Source organism: Cheilinus undulatus, linkage group 16 (assembly GCF_018320785.1).
Source record: "Cheilinus undulatus linkage group 16, ASM1832078v1, whole genome shotgun sequence".
NCBI lineage: Eukaryota > Metazoa > Chordata > Actinopteri > Labriformes > Labridae > Cheilinus > Cheilinus undulatus.
This window is the reverse complement of record NC_054880.1, coordinates 12,852,591-12,875,237: the sequence shown is the minus strand read 5'-3', so window position 1 is coordinate 12,875,237 and position 22,647 is coordinate 12,852,591. Positions and strand designations below refer to the sequence as shown.

General features: G+C 40.3%; 1 protein-coding gene across 14 annotated transcripts in view; it reads right to left on the bottom strand.

The window, feature by feature from the left end:
• The window catches only part of pleca (plectin a), a 137,275-nt gene that overhangs the window by 57,820 nt on the left and 56,808 nt on the right, over positions 1-22,647 (bottom strand). For 2 of the 14 annotated variants that reach the window (XM_041809375.1, XM_041809377.1), the window contains exon 1: positions 17,851-18,065. The exons of 8 other annotated variants lie outside the window; for them this stretch is intronic. In XM_041809375.1, the coding sequence (XP_041665309.1) occupies positions 17,851-17,890 (40 nt within the window). In that variant the 5' untranslated portion in view covers positions 17,891-18,065. Of the gene's footprint in view, positions 1-5,299; positions 5,511-13,540; positions 13,744-17,850; positions 18,066-22,647 lie in introns of those variants that run through there. 4 more of the 14 variants (XM_041809367.1, XM_041809371.1, XM_041809364.1 and 1 more) reach the window with 3 other exon arrangements.

The window sequence follows — 22,647 nt, the reverse complement described above, 5'->3', positions numbered from 1 at the left end:
CTTTCACTTTGAAAGAAAATAAACTTCAGGAAGATTGAAGAATATGAAATCAAGTTTACCCAGTAAAAAGGACCTTGTTATGGACAGACAAAGAAATAATGGAAGAGCTACAAGGTAACTGTTTGATATCAGACGTTGCAGATGAGCTTTGACTGTCTGGGAGTTTTTAAAAGTGAAATGAGACATTAAGGAGCAGTGGTGGACTTATCGGGCTGCAGAGTCATTCATTGGCTTAACTAAAGTGTGCTGACAGACACAATAAAGTGCACAAGAAATGCAATTACAGAAACTGATATACTCATATGCATGTCAATTTCTAAGAGGTCACAGATGAAAAACATCTCTTCATATAAAACCTTATTTCAGATCATATATTTTTACTAGAAAGTTTTATCAAGTTTAAAAAAGGTAAGCCATTGTACAAAATCAGCGGTAAAAGTAGAAATCTTGGACAAGATTCAGTACTGTCTGCCACAAAGGAAGGTAAATGTATCAGCTGTAAAAGATGACACTGTAAAGAAATCTGTTTGAAATAACGTGATAGTAATTAGTTGATCGTAATTTCACAGTCCTTTTTTGTAGCTCTTTACATCAGCATCAGCTTAAATACCAACAAAGACAAAGTCAGACTCTGTGAAGGGTGTGATGAGACAATCATCAGCCAAAGGTCAGAACTAAGATAAGCTACACAAAACTACTGTTTCAGTCCAAATATTGTCTTAATTAACTTCCTTCAAAGAGGAGACTAAACAGTTCTTTTCAAAGAAAAAGTAGGTGCTCCCTCATACTCTAACTTACTGTACTGTAACAGAAACAGTCCACTGGAGCCTGCTAACCCCAACTGAACTCCTCATGCACAAGCTAGCAGTCACTGTGGTCGAGGGCTTCAAGCGCCAGTCTCAATGAGGGGCCTGTTCTTGAACACGAGGAGACCAGGCCACAAAACGAGTGGAAACATCCTTCTCTGCCATTTCTCGACATGCTACAATCACAAGAAAACCTCCAGCGTGTGCGCTCTTCCTCCATCGGGACACAATTAAGAAGAAACTGGCACAGAGGGTTCTGATTCTGTATTCAAGATGAAGCAGACGCTGTTTTTTTTCTTGAGGGTGAATGTTTACAGGAGACAATTCAGCTCAGGGAATAATAGAAGCATTTAGAGTCTGTAAAGAGAACAGCCTGCCAGGCTTTAAGTTTTACTGAAAGGACTGGGTTTGGAAAGTTTTTGATAAAAAGCTGCTGTTGAGCCAGAAATCCAAACCGAAAAGAACGCAGACGGCTGTTAGACTTTGAAAAACTCTTAATAGAGTTACCACACTGCTGCAGAAAATTATCCCTGACACAAAGAAGCTATTGTGTCTCTGCGTGGACTAAACAAAGTGTGTCTATGTGCATGAGTGGTCAAAGAATTAGATGTGCATCTTTTTACCCAATAAAACTTTAAAAGGAGCTGCAAAAATCAGTTCTTTGCCCCGCTTTTTTCTCCTGGCAGGCATTCAGGTGCTCTGAAGTAGCACCTCTGCACTACCACATTCATGTCCTATAGCACCTAAATACCTGCAACACCTTTCACCTTTGGAAGCATCAATTTTCTTTGTAGATACTGACATTAGACAGCAAAGATGGGGGATGTTTCAGATGCCTGCACAGGGAGGTGGCTTGTCGGGACTTGAGATATAGAAGGTGCTGATGTTATAACACCTTAAAAAGACCTAAGCTAGGATCTATAGGTGATATATGCGTGCAAAAAACACACAATAGGAGGGAAATTTTGATGTGCAAACATAAAGTTCTGAGTAAAAAGTAAAAACTGTATATAAATGTTTACCAGATCTTGCATAAAAGAGGATTTTTCCAAAGGGTAACAGCTTTTAAATTCAAAACAAGCACTATGTTTTTCTTCTTAATCTACACCTTAACGAGTTTAGATCCAAAATTATGGATGCTAAATCTTAAATGTGTGCTGATTTAAAGCTGCATAAGACACGGCAAAAAACAAAACATGCAAAATCTGGTTGGGTTTTTGTGCCTGCAAAACTGATTTGGCTTTAAATCAGTGGCATGCATACTTCTGTGCCTAAAAATGATCATATTAACGACGTACAGGTACAAACACCATGCATCACAGAGTGGATATCCCCCCTGTCTCTGTGACTGATAACTTTCAGTGATAAGCCCCAGCAGTGAGGGTTGATGGGAGATTTTATGATGACACTTCTGCTGTGAGAAGCATGCAAGTCTGTGCATTCCTGCAGAAGGCGCGCCCGCCCTCCTCACAGACAGGGGGAGCCGCCTCTTTGCGATAACACAACCCCGACCTGATAAAAACTGTCTGCCTGCTCGTGTGTGCAAGTGACAGCATGCAGTGTCAGCCCCTCTGAGGACAGGAATGTGAGCACACTGAGGATCATCTGGCTCACAGGTCCTCCTGGGGTTTGTGTTGTGATGGAGGGAGGGAGGGAGGATGGTATGAAAGAGTTGGATGGTTCAGGCAGGAACTTTGCCAAGGTGAGGAATGGAAGCTGCAGGGCATTATGGGTCAGATCCAACCTGGAGCTGGCAATGCAGAAGGTATGAAAGCGTAGAAAAAGACAAAAAGAATTTATGTGTTTTTTTAAACTAACTCAAGAAAAAAAGAAAAGCCCCGGATGATGCAGATGGACATTAAACTCGAAGAACCTAAAACGAGACATTTAAAGCTGCAAACATCAGGCTTTCCCTCCATAATTAGAGAGACTGATGACTCTGACTCCTTTTTGAAATACAAGTGTAATTTTCACAGAGTATGCATTTAAAAACACATGTAATTAGCAACACGTGGGGTTTTCATTTTGTGGTTTTGAAACTATGAAGACAAGATAATTGCTGGGATTATGATGATCAGATGTGACAGGCAGAAAGACACGTTCAAAAGACAGATGCTCATCACTGTTTGTCTCCCTCTAGTGTTGAGAAAGGTGCAGTACAAAACATGAGAAAGATTCAACTATAATCCACCTTAATGTCTAACTAGCACACAGCCTTCTTTTCTCTTCAGTCAGACCTCAGGCTACTGTGAGGAAAGTCCAGGGTCACTTGGGAAGCTGTGGTGTTGACTTATATTCACGCGCAGTGACTCGTAAATGCGGGAGGAGTGATTTGTGAGTTCAGTTGCTATGGCAACACAACCAAAACAAACAGACAGAAGCCGAGGGTCCGTCAGAGAAGTGCTGGCAGAGGAGCCGTTTTGACCTCAAACATCTGGAAGCTCTTCTTTAAGGAGGGAAAATAAGATTCCCACAGTGCTCTGAGCTCAGCGTCAACAGGAATAGAGATATTTAGAAGATTAATGACGGTGATGTGAGCTCTGTGATTCATTCAGAGGGAATAATCAGTTGGTAAACAAACACGGAGTTAACTTTCCACTCGCTTTGGATACTCAGCTCCATCATCCTGACTGGATGTTTACTCGGCTATCAACGGTTACTGTATTCAAATGTCAACTCTGGGATTCTGTCAAAGGCAAAGGAAGCACATGAACACGTGTTTCCTTTGTTTCAATCATCAGTCTTTGAGAAAATAGATCCATATATGAAAGGGCTGGTGACGTAAAGCAAAGAAACACCCAAAAGGACAAAAAATACAGTTGGAGGGAGTACTATTCTCTATATTCTGTAGCCCTGTTTTAAGTGAATTCAGAAATATTTCAGTCTGTTTTATGTGAGACAATAGAGATTTTTAATTTATTGTCAAAAATACAAAAAAAGTTGCAACTGAGAACAGATCCTTTAAGTACTATAATAACTTATCAATACTAATAAATATGTCCTTACTGATAGGCTAATAAACAACCCTCTGTTTATGTGTGCTTCCTGAGACCTTTACTTTTGGCTGTGATGCATTTTTAGTGTCTTTGACTTATAAGTGGGACCTGATAAGTATAAAACCTAATCCCTGAGCTTAAAGAGGAAGTCGTTTTTACTGAAAAATGTTGTCCACATATGAGGACAATAGACCTATCTTACTGCACAATACAAAACAAATTCTTTCTTTAGTTTTGGGATGCTGTTTTGACAAAAATGTTTCTTTTTTTCACTAAAAGGTTTTGGAATGTTCCTTTAAAATTATTACAGATTTCAAAAGCACAAAATGTCCCCTCCTTAAAAAGTTGAAAAACAACTTAATTTTTTGTGAAAATTCTTCAACATCCTTTTAAAAAATCCAATAAAGACGTAATGTTAAACATTTTGCAAATGTTTCAGTGGAACTTTCTAAAAAGGTTGAGTTTTACATATTTAAAAATTCCCCCAAAATTCCATGAAAATTCCTTAAAAATTTCAAGTAAGTTCCCCAAAATTTAAATTTTACTGAAAATTTTCAGTTACAGAAAACTGCAAATAAATTTCCCCAAAAGCAATTTCAGAAACTGTTACATTTGTAAATGAATACCCCCAAATATCCAAACAAATTCCCTACAATTTCCATTAAAAATTCAAGGGAAATTTCTGAATTATTTTCCCCAGAAGTTTGTCATCTAGTTACAAAATTAAAAAGAAATTTCCATAAAAGTGCCTGAAATTTTTTAAGCAAGCTCCCCAAAATTAAATGCAACTTTCTTCTTAAGATTCCCAATCAGTGGCCAAAAAATTAAAAGAAATTCTCTGAAACCAGTTCAACAAATGTTAGATTTGCAAACAAATACCCCCAAAGCATCCATACAAATCCCTACAATTTCCACGACAATTCAGCAGAAGTAGTTCCCCCCCAAAATTTCCAATCTAATAAAAAATTAAAACTAAATTCCCATGAAAGTATGTGAAAATTTTTAAGCAAGCTCCCCCAAAATTTAAACGCAACTTTCACCCAAAATTTCCGATCAAATTCCAAAAGAAAACTGCAAATAAATCCCCATGAAATGCCTGAAAAAGAGCAAAGCCCCTTAAAATCAAACACCTTAAGATTAAAAATCTCTGAAATATTTAAGCACATTCTCCCAACATTCTAAGCACCTTACTTAAACTTAGATGGAAATTCCAGTATTTACTTTAACATTTCTAATAGTAGATTGTAATGCTTTGTAGTAGGAACAACAATTCTGTCTTAAAAGTACACGCAGGGTCTCAGGGGAAGCTAAGTTTTTCTTAAGACCTTCCGGACGCCCACTCTTTTGACCCTTCTGTCTTGTTGTATGGAGGGTGGAGGCACGCACATGGTTAACATCATCACCATCAGCACCCGAGCAGCCCCTCCCAACCCGAACCTCCTCCGGTTACAGTCGGACGCAGACAGAGAGAGAGATGGACGCAGAGCTCGGACCTACCTGCGCAGCACATTCGGCTGTAGAGATGCGAGCCCACCTCTCCGCAGCTCATCTCGTGAATGTAGTTCGTTCGTCGGTACATGTATTCGAGCTCCAGCCCGCCGTGCCAGGACGGCACAGCCGGGCGCATCGTATCCTCCACCCCTGCCATCCTGATGTTTGTGCCGCGCGTAAACGCACAGCGCGCTGGACTGGGTCGAAAACGCCCCCCTCGTTTACTCGCGACTTTCTCGCGTGTGGTACCAGCCCTCCAAACTTTCCTCTACCCGAGCCACATGGAGAAGAAAAAAAACAGGGTCGTATCAGATTGCAGCGTCTTTGTCCCAGGCCCAGCCCTCTTTTGTTTTGTGTAGTTAGATGAACTGGAAAACTCTCCGCAGCTTCATTCTGCTCTGCTGTCGCTTTCGTGTGTAGCGCGTAATTCGTGCCATTAAAGCGAGCAGGGAGGGACAACCCGAGCTAAACAAACCCAAGAGAGGGACGGCACACACTGCTGAGGGGAAATAGACTCTACACACAGTCCTTATTTTAGCGTGTGTGATGTCTGCGCCTCTCCCAGGCTTACATAACCTTCAGGGCCGTTTAATGCAAAGCAGACAGCGGGACTAGAACTTCTGGGAAGACATTTTGGATGTGATTATTACTGGAAGGGAGACGATCGGGTTGATATTGTCTCAGTGGGTTCAGAGAGGGGCACAGAGCAGGTCTGACAGCGTGTAGAAGCACAGTTTGCCCCCGGGTCATAAATCCTCACTTTCCCTCCTCTTCTACAGCAGCTGTGGGTCATAAATTACTCCCACGGTGGAGGCTTGTTTGCCTTCTCTCTCTCACTAACATTAAGAAATTCTTTACATTCACAGGCAGGTACTGGCTGCACTGTGACAGTAAATACATTTTTATATCAGCAATAAAACAGTTTTAATAAGGGGGAGTGGTTTCAAAGTCAAACCTCACTGTAGGACTGAAGTTATGAAGAGTCAAGTATCACCTGTGGAGCCCTTATGTTATGATTTTCTGCGTTTTGCAGCCAATAGTGGCTGATTTCTTGTTTTCAACTATTTTAAAACATAGTCTTAGCAATAAATAGTAGTTTTAGAAGTTTGCACTCACTTTTTGATGGTACAACTGCCACTACTGAGCACTTTTCCTATAAGTAGATGCACTTTAGTTAAAGTGTTGGTTCTTCTATACTTATTCATTAAAATCCTTAAAAAATGATTTTTAACCATCCATGTCTGGTGCCCCCAAAACCGTACAAGAAAATAAATTATGCTTTTTTTTGTATCTCCAAGGCCATGGATAGCCAACCACAAAGACATTAGTTTAAACTGTTATTTTTGTCATGTCAGACCCTTAAACAGCACCTGGGACTCTTTTTAAGCATAAAAATCAGAAAAGTCCCAGTCAGGGTTTGGTGGTGTTTACATACCAGTGTGTCTACAGTAGTGGAGAACATTTCCCCTTGCACAGCTGTCAACATAAAAGTTTACAAAATTTTCAGTGTCTTTTGGTCAGTAATGTTTGGGATGAGTATCAAGGTCCAGTACCAACATGGTACCGGAGCCAACACATTTGGTACTGAAAAACAAATGTTGATTAGGGCTGGGCAATTAATAGCAAATTAGATTAAATCATAATATGGCCTGCTGCAATTTTCAAATCGCAGAAGGTGCAATTTTCTTTAACCTAAAATTTGTGCCAAAATACCAGTTTACTAACCTGACACACCAGATGGATGTGTTTCTAACATCCATCTGGGAAAGCTTCAATAGGAAACGTTTGAGAAAAGGCAGAGGCTTTGAAAAAAACTCGGAGTGTGATTGGATGTGTCTGTCACATCTCTACGGGCCAATCAGAGCAACAAATCACGTGACGTAGCAGCTATCGAGCTGTGCGTGCCCAGCTACGGGGAATAAGGCGAAACATGGCAACTATAGACATGTAAGTACTCAACTTTTGTCGTTTTTTGAAAGAAAACAACTCACTGCTGTTCTTTGTTCTTCTTTTAATGAAGAATTGTTGTCAAGTTCTGATAAAACTGGTGCTTTAGCAGCATCCACGCTAAGCTCTTCCACCATAATTGCACCAGCCTCTTGCTGCTGCTTGTTTACGTCACGACTCTGCCATGCCTGAAAGTACTGCCCCTTGTCGCTGACTGGTCCTGTCACTTTCTAACCGGGCCCAAACAGTTCAGACGGGAGCGTAACAAGATAGATTCGCAAGTGAAAAACAAGGAAATGGGCATATCCATCTGCTTTTTTATAGAATAGTCTGCAAAAATTTGTGTCCATTTATCTTATTGAATATGAGAATGATATAAGAATAACCACTCCTTTCAATACAAAATCACATCTGATTTGCAGTACGAGTCAAAATCAGCACAATAAGTTATCTGTTGGAAGTAACAGAAGATGAGGAACTTCAGAAATAATCGCATATCAAATCCCAATCGCAATATTGGGCGGAAAAATTGCAATTAGATTACATTCTCAAATCATTCAGCCCTAATGTCAATACTCTGCTTTGATACCACACCACCCTCATACAACCACCTGTCACCCCGAATAAATGCAAGAATTTGTGTGATCTATATGCACTCATTTTATCTGAGCTGAGCCTGGACGTCTTTAAATTTTCACACTGTCTGGAGTAAAGTCTCTGATCTGCTTGCATTTTCCTACCAAGGAAGTAATCACACAGACGGACACATTCACTCTAATGTGTGTCTCTGATGTAATGCTAGTATATCAAATTTGGCTCCAGCCTCTTACATAAAGAAGTTATACTGGTCTCTTTTTCTAATCTCATGTTCTACCAGCATCTTTTAAAGATATTTCTGAAAATCACTTACGACATGCAGACGGCTTTTATTCTCACACCTTTCAAAAGTATCTATTTAGGCACAGTACCATATAAAAAGCATCAATTTAGCACCGACATCAGGAAATACACAAGAATGCTAATTAGCTAACAGCTAGTTCACTTCACTCAACAATCATCAGGATCACTGTCAGCTGTCAGTCAGGGTTCTGGTGCTGTAATGTTCAGTCATAGTTTGATGAGGTTAAGACCATTTTTGATGGCAGGATTAGAAGAAGTGTGTTCAGTGCTACTGTATTATAACCTACAGAGACAGAGAGTTCTAGGGGTGCACAGTATTATCTGCAGGATATCGATATTTGAAGTGAATTATCATATCAGCAGATATGAATATTTCTGCCAATATTTTGGCTATTAATTCTGGCTATATAAACTATAAATATTGGCTGTACGAACAAATAAGTGAAGTTTTAGGCTGGATCAGCAGACCCACGTCAGCTGAAGTCTTTTCTTTATTCCTCATCTTTCCTTACACTGTGTGTTTAAAGGACTGAATTTGTCATTTGTTCATCTTCAGACATCAAATTGCATGTATTGAGGTCTGAAGTTTTAGATCTGAACTACATTTAAATATCATTTTCGGTATTGGTGAAAATTATTTAGGAAATATTGGCAAAAATCCAATATCTTGCATACTTAACGAGTTCAATTGTATTTAAAAGGCATTTGCTCCTCTCCGGGTTTCCTATCTCTAATGGGGTTCTGTAGAAGTAAACCCAGACCCATCTCCTCATTGGTTCCATTGATCAGCATTCACTGAAAATAAATAAATACATAAACAGGTCAAAACAGGTAGGTGTGAACTGAGACCATTAACGTGCCCACTAGGGGGCCAGTCCATGAGTGTATAATGTCACATAAAAGTCATGAACTGAAAACCCAACCTGATATTATTAGTTAACATTCATTGTAGAACATTCAGCTGTAATGTTCTACTGTGAATACTGAATAATAATTTGTTAAAAAGTGATTTTTTTAGAGAAAGAAATGATGCAAGCGTCCTGACTTTCTTTGCAATAGTTGGGAGTTGCATTACAGTGTGTATCCAGCCAAAAAAACAAAAGTTTGGTAGGATAGATTTACAAAAAAGGCTGAATCTAAAAAGTTTTCATTTGAGAAACAGGTTTGTATCTCAGAACAGCAACTGAGTAGGAATTACCATAGTTTATATATATCTACATCACAACATATCTAGTCCACGACAGTTAAGAATAGGAAAATAACAGAAAAAGACAACTACATTTAGCATCTTAACCATTAAACCACCATCAAATACATGCATCACTAATTGGTTAAGAAGGATTTTAGCGTTTAGGCGTTTGCTAAGTAGTTGGTACATGTTTCCCTTAAAGGAGTGATCCGTATTTAATCACTAACTCTACAAAGGGGATCTCCAGGATGTAAACAGAGGGCAGAGCTGTGGCCTCTACATGGGTACACAATGTTCAGTATGGCGGTACAGGGCTTGATACTGGCATGATTTACCACGGATGGGTTTCTTGTTCCATTGCTTATTGTGAAGGGCATGTAGGGACAAGGTGGGCGTGCATTGTTTTCAACACTTGGCTTCAATTACAACTTCTTTTTTCACTTTTCAGTTAAAGCGGAGTGGGGCCTCCCCCCGTTCCCTCCTCCAGTCTGTCATTACTGCCACAGAGCCAGCAGACAGGAAGGTGAGTCACAGCTGTACACCACCAGCCAAAATCCAAACCCAAGTCCACATAGTGCTGTATGTGGTTCAGCGCACAGTCGCCAGTCTGGTGGGTCCCTCCACACTGGGGCAGATCTGGGTGTGGCTTCCTGAATGGATTTTGGAGTTGAGGCTGGAGTTTTGAAGAGGATGAAGCTTTCTAATCTTTTCAGTTTAAGACAAAATAATCAGCGGAAATCTCAAAGATGAAAACCAGTCAAAGACAACAGGACCGGATAAGAGGCGGATGAAGGAGAGGTTGAAAATCTGTCAGAGCTTGTAACAGTTTATGATTCATACAAACACATAATCACTCAGTGCTAATGACTCTTTAATTATCTGAGTGTAAACACAGCACTCATAGGCCTTTAAGGTCCGGAGGATCAGCAGGAGGCCTCGTGAAGAAAAACCAGACTCCTCCTTCTCCTGCTTGAGTTTGTTATGATTGTCTCCTAGAAACACAGTTCGCCGTCACCCGTTTCGAGTTTACAACCACGAGCCGGCCGCCATGTGTGCTGCATGCTGAGCTTTTTTTAAACCTGGCTCTGGGTAAAATCCCTTTTACCTACTTCCCACTGTGTCAAAGGCACCTTGGTGACCAGACAAACTGAGCCTCTAACTTACATGATTGGACAAGATTGTGTCCTTACATCCAGCATGTGACTCTGCTCATGTTTGACTTGTAATGTAAACAATGAGAACACCTCCACACGGGCAGAAATCAATCAAACCGCCTCCCATCTGTTATTAATACGTCATTGAAGTACAGGCAGACAGGGAAAGGGAATATGACCGTTGGTGATGTACAGGGTGTAGACTTGTTGTCTGCACTGCGGCAAGTTCAGAGCTGAAAGCAGATCTCTTCTAATGCAAATAGGCGGATATTGACTGAAGGTACAGATAGCACGTGGCCTACTTTTGCAATGCAATGTTTGTCCCTAATTTACCAGTCAAACCACTCGCACAGGCAGCCTTTATTTAATCAGAGCTTTACCTGAGGACAGTTGTAGAAGTGCTCAGGCTGCAGGGGTGGAGAAAATCTGGTTTTAATCTGGTTTTTACTCATTGTGTTCATTTTTTAAGACTTGTCACTGTTATATGAGTTATTCACCCTGCTACAACCATGGCAGGCAAGTCCATGTTGTGAAAACTCCTCTTATCTACTCAAGGTGTGTCCTCTTTCACTTCCTTTTAAAGAGAATGTGTGGTTTATTATCCGACCCAGACCTCTGGGAGTGATAAAGGAAAAGTACAGGACCAGCCTCAGCTGAGCAAAACAAAAACATTTCAGTGTGGAGTGCATCCAATTTCAGTTAATCGCTGTATTTATTCAATATTGGGCTGCAACTTCTGATTCTTTTCAGCGTCAATTTGTCCTGTCAATCTGTGTTAAAACGGGTTAAAAGCTTATCACAACTTCTCCCAGTCATTAAGTTTTTAAACCACTGGTTCACAATTCAAAGTTGTTTAATTCACTGTCATTTGTTTTGGTGCAACACTCCCATTATGCCAATATTTTCTCTTTTTAACCATAAAAACAGATCAAAGTTTGTCTAGTAGGTAACTTCTTTTCCCTGCAAAAAAACCTCTCTCTTTGATTCAGCAGTTAGATGAACTAGACGCCAACATTAAATTGATGACATAGCAGATAAACTTTAGCTACTGATATCTGTTAATGCCACGTTGATTGCTGATAAATGAGACTGTCAACAGAGTTGATATCTGCTGATAAGGTTTATGTTTCTAAGCAAATAACTTTACGGCCAACCATTAAGGGTTAAATGCAAATTCTACTTCTATTTAGCCAACAAGTCTAAAGCTAAGAGAACACACAGGAAACAGTCGAAATTTAACAATTTTTAAAGACAATATTACAACTGCAGCTGGTAAATTATACAAAATTAGCTTGCATAATGTAGCTTACATTAGCAAAGCTGGCACTACCAGCCCTCTCATTTTTGCATGTTAACGTTCACATTCCTGTACTGAATGTCATTACTGACTGACAGAGGCTTCACTTTTAACCCATATTTTTCATCAAAAAAGTGCTGAAATGTGGGACGTCATTACTGCAAGTGGGTGCAGCTACCACTGTCACACACTGCACAAGACCTAACACAACTGAAACTCCACCTCAATCATTGAATATTACAAGTGGCTGCTTCACAGCTCAGAATATGTGTTGGTGCCACTTTTTAACTGCTTTTCTCCCTCATGAAGATATAACCGTGCTGTGCATTTACTGTCTTTTGATCTTTTTGTTTTTACTGATTTTTGCTGTCTGTCTGTTCCTTGTTAGCACTTTGGGCTACATGTATGAAAGATGCCATACAAGTAAATAAAGTTGAGTTGAGTTAACAAAAGCAAGGAGTATAGAGCTATATAAATGAACCTTGTGGACTGAAAGTGCCCCTAATTGAGAACAAGAGAATCAACACAGGCTGAGCTTTGAACTAGCAAAGTATAACTAGTAGATGCACAAATTTCTTAAGGCGACAACAGATCGTACTAAAAACGTGAAATGATTGCACAGAAACTGCATGCTGACACCAAAAACAGGCTGCAGCACATATATGGGTAAATTCTATATTTCTATATTTATTATTTTACAGATTTTTCAGTAGTTTCAGACTACAAATGCACCAAAGACAGAATCAAGAGCTGAACATTCAAACCCCTGAGTACAGGTGCTAAACGTCTATGTAAATATAAACTGTTTTAATGTCAAGTGCTCCATGTAGACAGAGGGGTAACGTTTTGCCTTGAGGCCATCTTGCCTAAAGTGAACTGCCGATTTGTGTTGGAGCGCCTTGTGCTAAACTGGTTCCTCTCTCAGGGGCAGAAAGAAAAACAATGGTCCTCTATGTACACCTTCACTCTGTCAGTCAGACATCCTTTAATTTGCCTGAGGGTGTGTCTCCTGCAGAGATGTGTTTGATGGCCGTCACTGTGGCAAGCTTTGTCAACAATAAACCAGCCTGACAGAGGCGTGTCTGGTGACATTAGGAGATACAAATGTCTGCAGATAACCTTCAGGTTCTCAGTAGGTCTAATAAGTATTTTACCCTTTTGGCTGCACATGTCAGGAATGTGAGCAGGAAATATTTAACTTTTAACATAGAAGGAATTCCAGGGAAAACTGGTTGAACAAGCCTATAAACAGTACAGGAGTAACCACAAAAGCAGTTAATAGTCAAAGGATTAAACTCAGATAAAAGGAGCTACACAACTCACAACAAATCCCTCAACAAGACAGGGCATGGACTAAATGATGGAGCAACTTTTAAAGGTGTACTGTTGGGGAAAAACCCCAGCAGAGCTGATGCTGAGGTGTGCACACCAAAGCTCTGACGAAGCCGAAAACCCTCCAGTCGACCAGAATACTCCAGCTCCTACGTCATCACATTACAGCCAGCACTTACAGGGTTAACTGCAACATCTCCATACCACAGGAAACCGAGACGTGTGAGGGAAAAAAAGAGGGGGGGAGTGAGAGAGAGAGGGAAAGAGCGTGCGCCACAAAAACACACAGGGACGAGAGAGAGCAGAGACGACAGATGAGGACAGCCGGAAAGAAACGACTCTGACAGAAAATTTTCCTCTTAAGGCAGAAAGGGTGCAGTCCTCCAAAAGTAAGCCTCAGAGCGACGGGTTTTTCAGAGTTTTCTTACCTTGCTTTTTGCGAACTCTCCACTTCCAGACAGCGATTAAGGTAACAATGTGGCCCACAACCACCAGGGTTGGGAACACATTTCCAGGGGGGCTTGCCGGCATCGGGCCTGGTACAAAGTGGAGAGTCCCCGGCTCAGAAGACAGGTGGGAGGGCTGGGGAGGAGGGGGGGTGTGAAAGGTGAGGGGGAGTGGAAGGGAGGGGGCTGCGCGCCTAGGGGTGTGGTACCATCCCGGACTTTAAAACAAGCGGTGCAGCCAAGTTGTCCGTGACTTTTTACTACCGAGAGAAGAACGGCAGAGCACCCCTCCCTCCCTCTCTCTCCTCTCTGTGCTGTGACTCAGTCCTTCTGGTAGCGCTGGCAGATCCCTCTCCCTGCCTCACTCCCTCCCCCTTTCTCACCCTGTACTTTACTCTAACAATTACTCTCTTTCTTTTCCACTTTCTTTATCTAAAGTTGCACCTATTCCAAAATTAGCTCTAATTCTTTAAGCGCAAGCACCTTAACAGCCCTGATCAAGTTAGGAGAAACTTTTTTCCCCTCTCATGGTTTGACTCTCTCCGCTGGTTTTGCCGTACAGGCTCCGTCTCTCTGCTTCCCTCGCCCACTGCAGTCTATCTGCAGGAGTTAATAATACATGAGGCTGTTTTGTGTAGCACACACACACACACAACACAATCACTTGGGTCAGTATAGATAAGACGCAAAACTAAGTGAGATGTACCTTCAACTAGTGTCAAAGTTTACTCCTAATTCATTCTATAGGGTTTTCTATTACCCACAATGCCCCTGTATATATTTCCATCATGGTTAACAAGTCATATATCATGTGAGGACAGTTCCTTCCCCTTTCCAAAGTATTTATACTAAAGCCATGTCCCCACTTTTTATTTGTCCCCTGCATACAATAACCCGTTCACTATCACTTCATGCTCATTATATAACTTCACTACGTTTCCACTGATGATAATTGTTTCCTCATGTTTGGACCGAATAACCAGCGCATATAAGCTTCCCAGAAAACTATTTAACTACATTCTGTTTTACCACCGACTGTTTCATAATCTCACAAATACCATCTGGTTTTTAACTCTTAAATCAAGAACTTCTTAGAAACATAAGCATCGTTTTGTTAAACAATCAGAAACTGTTTTAGCAACCATTACATCAAACGGGCTTTTCTTTAACCCATAAATCATAAAATTCCCTTGTTTTTTTCTTATGACAAAGCCTGTTGTAAAAACACAGAAATGCCTTGAGGGGAGATGTCGTCTTTAACTAGACTAAACCTCGTCTGACAACGCCAGAGCTAAGTCAGTAATTTAGATATTTGTGAAACTGTCAATCAACAGTAATTACCGTCTGTGGATGATCACCTGGAAATTCCTTGAAGCATTTCAACTCAAGCTCAGGATTTAAATTACATACCTGAGTTTAGTGTCACATCAGTGCACAGAACTATGTCAGTGAAACTGTTAATGCTGCACTAGTGTTGGGGGTAACCTGCCTCAAAGTGTTCTTTTAGAGTACTCAGATTACTTCTCATTGTCATGGGTAGCCTGTTACTTCTGCAATTTAAGGAACCTGTTATTAGTTACATTTTACTTTTCATTTACATAATTTGTTACTGAAAAAAACTTATTTGTGACCACAAAAAAGAAAGAAAATAAAGACCTGCAAAGTGTCTGCACTGTTTCTGTTTCTCCCCTAACAGCAGCATGTTGGCATATAGCTACGTGTCTATGTTGCTAGCTTATTAAGCTAGTGATATGGCAGAACAGCATTACTTTGTGAAAATATCTCTGTTAAATTTTTGGATGAAAGGATCAACACATCATCGTAAAACTTAAGTTCCAAAGTTTGTGTTGTATTGATTTCATTCAAACAGTTGTGCAGTAGTGCATATTACGCAGAGCCTGTGAGTAATTCTACATACCTCTGCCCAGTTAATTTCAGATTTTGAGGATTGAGGATGTTCCCAGGCCACGATTTCCCTATTCAGCTTTTAATTGTGTTTAACTGACTAATCTAAAGAGGAGAAAATGCTAAGAAAACAGTGAAATTTATCACAGGAACATTGGGTCAGCGGGTAACGTGAGGCTTCTGTGCTAGTACAGTAGTGTTGCCAGCCTTCATCCCTCTTTGCAGAGTAACACAATGATTAATGTGGTTACTCTTCACTTTGATTGAGTAGTTATAAATTATTCTCAACAGTTTATCTACAACTTTTGTTGAAAATACTGCCCTACGATGCTGTTCCAGGAGTTATAAATTTTGGGCTCTAAACTAGGCTGTAGAATGATGGTAGAGTCCATACATTCAAAGGCAGACATAAAGTTTGCTGCACGACGTTTTAATAACCAACAAGTGTATTACTGTTTTGGAAAACTTAAGTATTTAAAGCAGTGGTTCTCAATGGTCCAGCCTCAGGGACCACTCCTAACTCAAGCCATGAGAAATCATGACCCAAATTTTTTGATTTCTTTTTTTTTTTAATCCAATCAGGCAAGTGAAGGAGAGCACAGCTAAGACAGTACAAAGCATATGAAAGAAACTGAGACAGAGCAAATCAAATATGTTTAAAAACCACCCCATGGACTTTTTAATTCCATTTTTCTTATCAGGTACACTTTCAAGACTCACTAAATTTTGCTCTGGGACCCACTTTTGGGTCCCAACCCACAAGATGAAAACCACTACTCTTCAAGTATAACTTTTGTCAAGTAACAGAGTACCTTAACGAGTTGTTTAATATAAAAGAAATCCCCAAAGCATGTGCACAGTTTCTGTTTCTCTCCTACTTCTGAGCTACTAGCTGTGTATCCACAGAAATTAAACCTAGAGTGGTGATGACAGAGGAGCTTTTACTTTCTCAAAATATTCCTATTATATTAAATTTTTGAATGAAAGGGTCAAGCCACCATGGTGAAATGTAAACTCGAGTTTTCATTGAAACAGCTGTGCGTAAATTTTACATCTGTCTAATCCACTGCAAGACTGGTAGCATAATAAAGAGCTGATATTATTATTACACTGCAGAGTTACATGTTACAGGCATGTGTAGTGGTGGAGCCAGTACATTCAAAGGAAGATTTACAACAGGCTGCCAGAGGGGTTCGTTTTTTGGTAATGCAAAAGTACTCTACCATGTTAATATTCCTACATAGTTATTTAGCATGTCCCTTTAAAATGGCAGTAATATTTTAAATGAATAAACTACCTTTGAAAATAGCACTAACCAACACTCAAGCACTGCCCTCAGATCTAACAGTGACAATAAAAGAGCCTATAACGCCTGCTTGCATCACTGTTGAGACAGCAAAAGCATTTAGCTGCGGGCAAAACGGCATCCATGCCAGAGTTTCTGTTGTCTGAACACGATGTCAGGACATAAGATAGTGTGCAGTAGAAACAGTGTGACTTTCCCTCACAGCCTCACAGAAACTCAACACCAGTGTCGTGATCACACGTTCACTGCCATGCCATTCCGCATGCCAACCTTGCACCATAAAACAAGCAGAAATAGATGTTAACAACCTAGACCTCAAGTCGCTTTTGGCTAGAGCACGCTCTCATTTTATGTCTGGAGGAGAATTTAGAATGAAAAGCTTTTAAACAAAGCGGGGCGTGTTATGACACAGTCTGATACATAAACAAAAAGCTCCCTCTGTTGGAAACAGAAGCTGAAGAACTGTCAGAATGGAAGAATGTCTGAGTGATTTTAATTTGAAGTTTTGGCACTTTGTTCTGGTTGAGACCTTAAGTGATCCCAGTTGGATAATGTCAACCAAATCCCGATGTCTCAGGAACTGGCAGCTCAAATTGCCAATTAGTCACAGTGAAGAGCAAGCAAAGGGAGTAAAACGTGGGGTGCAGTACAGAGGTCTGGAATAAATTCTCTCCACCACTCCTTTATAGGCGGAGCCAGCCCACTCCCACTCGCTTCACATGTGTTTGGTCAATGATTTCCATATTGTGATGCATGCGCTGCATACCCACACGGACACACTCTGGCAAAACCCTACACACTGTTAAAGACTGTAGCGAAAAGTTCAGTAAAACTGCCTTAATCACTATTGATCAGGATGTCCCAGGGAGAAAGTCAGGATTAGGTGAGCGATGAGAAGAATCTCAGTGATGTTTCTGATCTGCAGTCTGCTAAAGCGAGGCTGATGCTGGGAGTGGCTCTGTCCTCAGATGGCATGCATTATGCAAGAAATTCATCTCTTCTCAGCTAATTCCTCTTTAGCATCCCTAAAAGCACAAACACTGCCTCTGAAATCATATTTTCTAGTTAGAATGAAACCTACCGAGTCGTGGTCCTGGACAGAAACAGCAGCATAAGTCCATCTTTCCTCCGTCTCCACAACTTTTAGAGAAAACACTGAACTGCCAAGGAGTCAGATCTGACCTCACGACATTGTGTTCTGATGAAAACCGGGGGGGGCGTGCTGAAAAAGCCCGAAAAAAAAGAAAAAAAGAGAAGCGGAGACTTGGCTGGGAACTAAAAACAGACAGCGCTGCGAGTTTGACTCAATTTGTGAGGCTTTCCTCAGTGGAAACAGCATCTCATGCGTGGTGGGCTCTGACGAGCGTCATTGGATGAAATCCATGTGCAGGGCTGCAGAAACTCCCAGAGAGGTTCTCATTTTTTTAAACAGGATTTAGACAAAGAACGGAAAGAGTCATTTTTGCCAGCAAGCTACCGTAACAAAGGCTTCTATGTGGGAGCTATGAAAACAGTTAGAGACAGTTAAAGTTATGCCCCCATTTCCACAGGATACGACTCATTCTCTATGAATATTAGAGCTTCAGCTATGAGTTAAAACAGTGAGAGAGATGGAACATTTTTCTAGCATTAGAGAAAAGGTGAAAAAAGGAACTAAATTAAGGCACTTTAGTGTAAAATGTCTGTCTTTAAGCATCTTTCTTTGAATGAATGGCTTCATGTTTTGAAATCTAATTTTCTTATAGTTAAGAACAACTCAGTGCTGTTCCTTGTACTGCCCAGTTGCAGTCACATGAGTGCTGGAAGCATCCTTTATTACTAATTGGAGATGTTTTGCAGACAAAAATGTCAAACATTCTGTTTTGAACTGATTCCAGACCATCAAAAAATTCTTCTCATGACTTTAATTGCTTCTTGAATGCATTTGGTTTTTGGTTTGTTGGACAAAACAAACAAAATGAAGACGCTATGACTCTTATCTCTGCACTGCTCTGTTTTTAATCGACATTTTACAAACTGCAGGATTTATCCCAGAGTTTTAAGCAAAGAAAAATAAACAGTTTATGACAAATGATGATCTCAAATTGAAGTATGCTGTTACAGGCAGCTCAAAGCCTGTTTATCTTCAAGCTATGCTATCTATGCAGCTGTGCTTTCCTCCTGGTACTCCTCTCTCTTGCCCTTCTTCACCCATTACATCGTGTGCAAGGCAGACATGAGGAGCAGCCAGTGAGGGGCCGTCCCACAGCCCACACCCCCCTGGATTAAACACCAGCAGGGAATATGATCCCAGACAATGCCAGGCAGTGTGGGTGCTGTCTGAAGTCAAGGTCTTCAGTGTTAAGTTAGGAGCTATAATTTACTTCACTCTTAATCTCTAAATACATGCAGAACCCCTTTAAATAACCCAGACAGAGCTGAATGTCATCCAAAACAGTATATTGACACTAAATCACAAATACAAAGCCAGGTCCATGGCTGTTATCTTTCTGTTATCTGATACACAGACAGCCAGAGACACACCCAAACCTGCTTCATCCTCTTTGGTCCAGCACACACGCTCAAACTTATAAAGTATTTGTGTGCTGACACCTTTTGGTAAGAAGATAGAACTGTTCCTACCTTGGCCGTGCTGAATCAAAGCCTCCATGAAGTCTCTAGAATAATTCACCTCCATCGTAGACACTCTGGTTTCTTGATTTCTCTTATTTTAATGAATGTAACTCATAGTACAATGACACAGCAGATTTGTTACTCTGAGCTGCTGAAGCTGCTACATTCAAGAACAGTATGGAGTTTTTAAAAAGTTGGACTTTATGATCATAGCAGGCTGGGCTAAAACACTGAAGGGCAGATGAAAAGGTGGCACATGTTCCGCTGCTTCGCCCTTCTTGCGGAGGCACAGAGGCAGGAAAAGCTGAGTGTGGCTTAATTGGACTCACATTTCCCACTCTCTGCTTAGTCATATATCAGGCCTGACCATGGAAAGTTCTCAGGCTGGCTTTGTAATAAGGTAAAAACCTGGCAGTTTGATGCGAGGCTCATGCAGGAGGTCAGATCATTTGCACGCAGAACTCCTCTGCAAGTCTTCAGGGAGGTATTGAATAAAACGAGGTAGGAAAACTCTTCAATCAAAGTGAGAGAAACTGACTGGAAGCCTTGCATAAAATTAAGCAGGCTTTGCATTGAAATTGTGTGCCATACAGGGAAAGTGGAACAATTCTACCCCAGCAGATGGCATTGATGTGCATACAACACCAAAAACATGCTTAGCTGTATAATAAAGCAAAAGTAATGTCTCAAAAATTCAAGAAGTTGCTAAACTGTGCCCCAACTTCTTTGATTTAAACGGTGGATCTTCATTTATTTTCTTTCTTTGATCTAACTGAGGTTGATCTACATCATAATCAATCCAGAGACAGGGAAGCTGGAAACACTGAACACGTGCTCATGTAAGTAGCTATAATTACACTGAATGCTAACTGCTTGTGTCTGTACGAGTATAGAACATAAATATACCCGTGTTACAAAACCAATAATCTGCTGCCTCTGTCTGTCAAACACACAGTCCCATAAATTGAAATCAGAGTCACAGCTTTGTTTTTGACTTCCTCTCTTGCCGTCTCACAGGATGCATTTATAAATATTTGTCGCTCAGACGAAACAGAGCAGAAGTAAACCGTCACAGGGCACACTCAGTGAGAGGAAGGAGAGTTGTGCAGGAGATTTTGGTGCAGGAAGTGTGGCACAAAAAGACATATAACAACAAGCTAGATAAACCTGCTGCCTCAGCAACTACAGCTGTAGATAAAAGTGTTGCAATAAAATCTTCATAAGCTTTAGGATTTGTCAATTTCTGAAGTACTTTATGCTTATGTAGCTTTTTAAAGCCAAACCCTTCATTCTGCCACTGTGTGATGAAATATGACCACCCTTTATGTTTAGAATATCACAGCCAGCTCTTCTGAAAAACTGCATTAAACCTTTGTGGAAGGTGGTGGCAAACACTTCTAGACAAAAAAATGTTATTTTGCCATCTTACCTTCTCAACTTCAGAGAAAGTTAACCTAATGGCACCAACTCCACTTTTTGAAAAAAAAAAAAAAAAAAAAAAAAAAAAAAAAATCTGACTAAACATGTCTGTTGAAAACCTTTGTCCATGAGAAAGATGAGACTAAGACAAGCTAAAAAAGGTCCGTGATGACAAAAAAACACTAAATAGAGTTGTCGTCAAGGAGACCGAAACAAGAATAAAATGTAATTTTAATTTAGTTAGAACATGTAGCTCTTCTGCTTTTCTGCTGTAAAAAGCAGGGATCCCCAGCAAAAACATACACTAGCATAAACTGTACCAGATTCAGGCAAACAGAAAAAAAAAATGTTTTGACTGAAGTAAGGATTCTTAATGAACTTAAACTAAAATATGTTTGAGTTTTCAGCAACTTAAACTAGGCTTTAAAGGGTACAAATAACTAAAATTTGACTCAAACTAAATAGCATTTTAATCTTAAGACTAAAACTCAAAATAGCTTCCAAACTCAGCACTGATTTCATGGCTGCCTTCTTGAATAACTCTAGTCTGGTCTCTAGAAATGAGACTGAACACAGCTATAAAAAGTGTTTGCTTTGCTGATGACTGATTTGCATTGTGCAACAGCAACATATTCTAAATATCTCAGGAGACAACAATTGCTTTCCACTCTTTCTTCTGTCCTAACATTTTGAAACCAGGACATTAACAGCGCTGGCACCCCTGAGTCAGTTGCTTGATTAGTTGGTTGATGAGCTCTCACCTGACCAAAATTGCCTTGGCTGAACAATGGCTGAGAAAGAACAAGCGAGCAAGCAGAGAGTGAGAGATCGGAGAAATCCAGGTAGAGCAAGGAGTGCTGACAGACGAAGAAAACAGCCCTGCATATCATATGTTATTTTCTGACTGATTCATAGTGGTTAGACTCTAAAGCAATGGTACTCAACAGGTGGGCTGGGACCCAAAAGTGGGTCACAGAGCTGTTTTTAGTGGGTTGTGAAGGTATGCCCAGAATAAAAGTGGCTTAAAGACCATAAAGGTAAACAGACAGATGATTTTTTCTAACCCTGTCTTTCCATGATAATGCATGTATTTTGGTTATTTTCTCAAGATCTCAACTTCCTTAACTCCTTTTATAAATTGCATTTTGTTCCATATATGATACAAACTTCAGTATTCTTTGTTAAATCAAGTTGTTGAAACTACTCAGAAATATGGGTTGTGATTACTGACTGATTACTAACTGATCTGCCCTCTGTCACAGCCTCTACCCCTGCTGCCACAGCTGTGATCAAAGAAATCATATGAATACAGGCAGGTTCATGTTGGTCAGCTCTGAGTCAATTATTTCAGTGTGCATAAGGTTAAGAAAGGCTTTATTTTGCTGCAGTAAGCTTGTTGTGTTGAGTTTAAACTATCAGAAAAGTGATCAGGTGGATCTAGAAGTAACATGCAGGGTCTTTTTTTGTGGTTGACTACCGCCTAGGGCTTCAAAAAAAAATCTAGTTGTGATTTTTATCCCCAATATTGCAATTGTGATTTAATGTGCGATTATTCTTAGGTTCCTCATCTTGTGTATTTTTCAACAAATTCAAGCAACAAATCATTCCATATTATAACCTACATTCTGCAATGAAACTCATCATACATTCAATCATTTTATTGCAAATTGGATCTACTACAGTTTTGCTTGGCAGAGAAGGGCTCTGCTCAAAAGATGCTCCCTGAGTTAGTCAAGCAGCTACTTTGACTATGCAGGGAGCACATGGCTAGAAATCCCCATGTAGATACACTTACAACGATGTGTATTTAAAACAATGGAATTATTCAGAAGCAATTAATCCATAG